This window comes from Acanthisitta chloris, unplaced genomic scaffold (assembly GCF_000695815.1).
Source record: "Acanthisitta chloris isolate BGI_N310 unplaced genomic scaffold, ASM69581v1 scaffold6626, whole genome shotgun sequence".
NCBI lineage: Eukaryota > Metazoa > Chordata > Aves > Passeriformes > Acanthisittidae > Acanthisitta > Acanthisitta chloris.
In genome coordinates, this window is record NW_008676375.1 from 7,033 (window position 1) to 8,058 (window position 1,026).

The window sequence follows — 1,026 nt, forward strand, 5'->3', positions numbered from 1 at the left end:
GGCGCCCCGCCGGGTCCCTCGGCTGGTGGATGGAGACCCTCACCCTACTGACCGAGGAGTGCTGCAGCCCGTGCAGAGCCCACTGCACTGTGATGGCGCTGGCCGTCACATTCAGGATCTCAAAGCCTTCCACCAGACGCGGCCCTGGACAGAGCGAGCGCAGAGGGCTGCGGTCAGCACGGTCACCCCACACGCCTCCTGAGCGGGGCCTGCCTGCACCTCTGGAGCAGCTTCCCTGGAGCAGCCTCACACTCTCCTGTCCTCAACACCTCCAGCAGGCAGGAAGCACATCCATCTGCCACCCACAGGGCCTTGTGCCCCCCGAGGCACCCCTGAGGCTGTCCCACCCCACCCCAGCTCCAAAGAGGCCATAGTGTCAAGGCCTGGCCCTAATCACAGAATCATTAGGATTAGAAGAGATCTACAAGATCATCAAGTCCAACCATCCACAGCACTACCACTGCAGCCCCACAGCCACTAAACCATACCACTCAGTGCCAGGTCCAGATGCCTCTTGAATACCTCCAGAGACGGCGATTCCACCACCTGCCTCACCACCCTAACAGTGAGAACTTGTTTTCTAATATCCAATCTGAATCTCCCCTGTCTCAGCTTAAGGCCATTTGTCCTCTCACTGTAGGCATGGCAGAAGAGACAGACACCTGTCTCACTACAACCTCCTTTTGGGTAATTGTAGAGAATGTTGAGGTCTCCCCTGAGCCCCCACTAGACTGAACAAACCCAGCTCCCTCAGCTGTTCCTTATAAAACATGTTTTTGGACCTTTCACAAGCCTTGTTGCCCTTGGTTGGACTTGCTCCAGCGCCTCAATGTCCTTTTTGCAGTGAGGGCCCCAAAACTGAACACAGTACGAGAGGTGCCTCCCCAGTGCCGAGTCCAGGGGATGAGCACTACCCTACTCCTGCTGGCTACACTACTCTTGATGCAGGCCAAGATGCCCTTGGCCTTCGGGGCCACCTGTGCACACTGTTGGCTCATACTGAGCCACTGTTCACCAGCACTCCCA

The 1,026-nt window shown here is 57.3% G+C and overlaps 1 protein-coding gene across 1 annotated transcript in view; it reads right to left on the reverse strand.

Moving 5' to 3' along the window:
• SNED1 (sushi, nidogen and EGF-like domains 1) overlaps positions 1 to 1,026 on the reverse strand; it is a gene marked incomplete at its 5' end in the record, with an annotated part of 17,849 nt that overhangs the window by 5,141 nt on the left and 11,682 nt on the right. The window contains one exon of the mRNA XM_009076104.1: positions 1 to 144. This exon is cut by the window's left edge and continues 22 nt beyond it. Coding sequence (XP_009074352.1) covers positions 1 to 144 — 144 coding nt within the window. The remainder of the gene's footprint in view (positions 145 to 1,026) is intronic.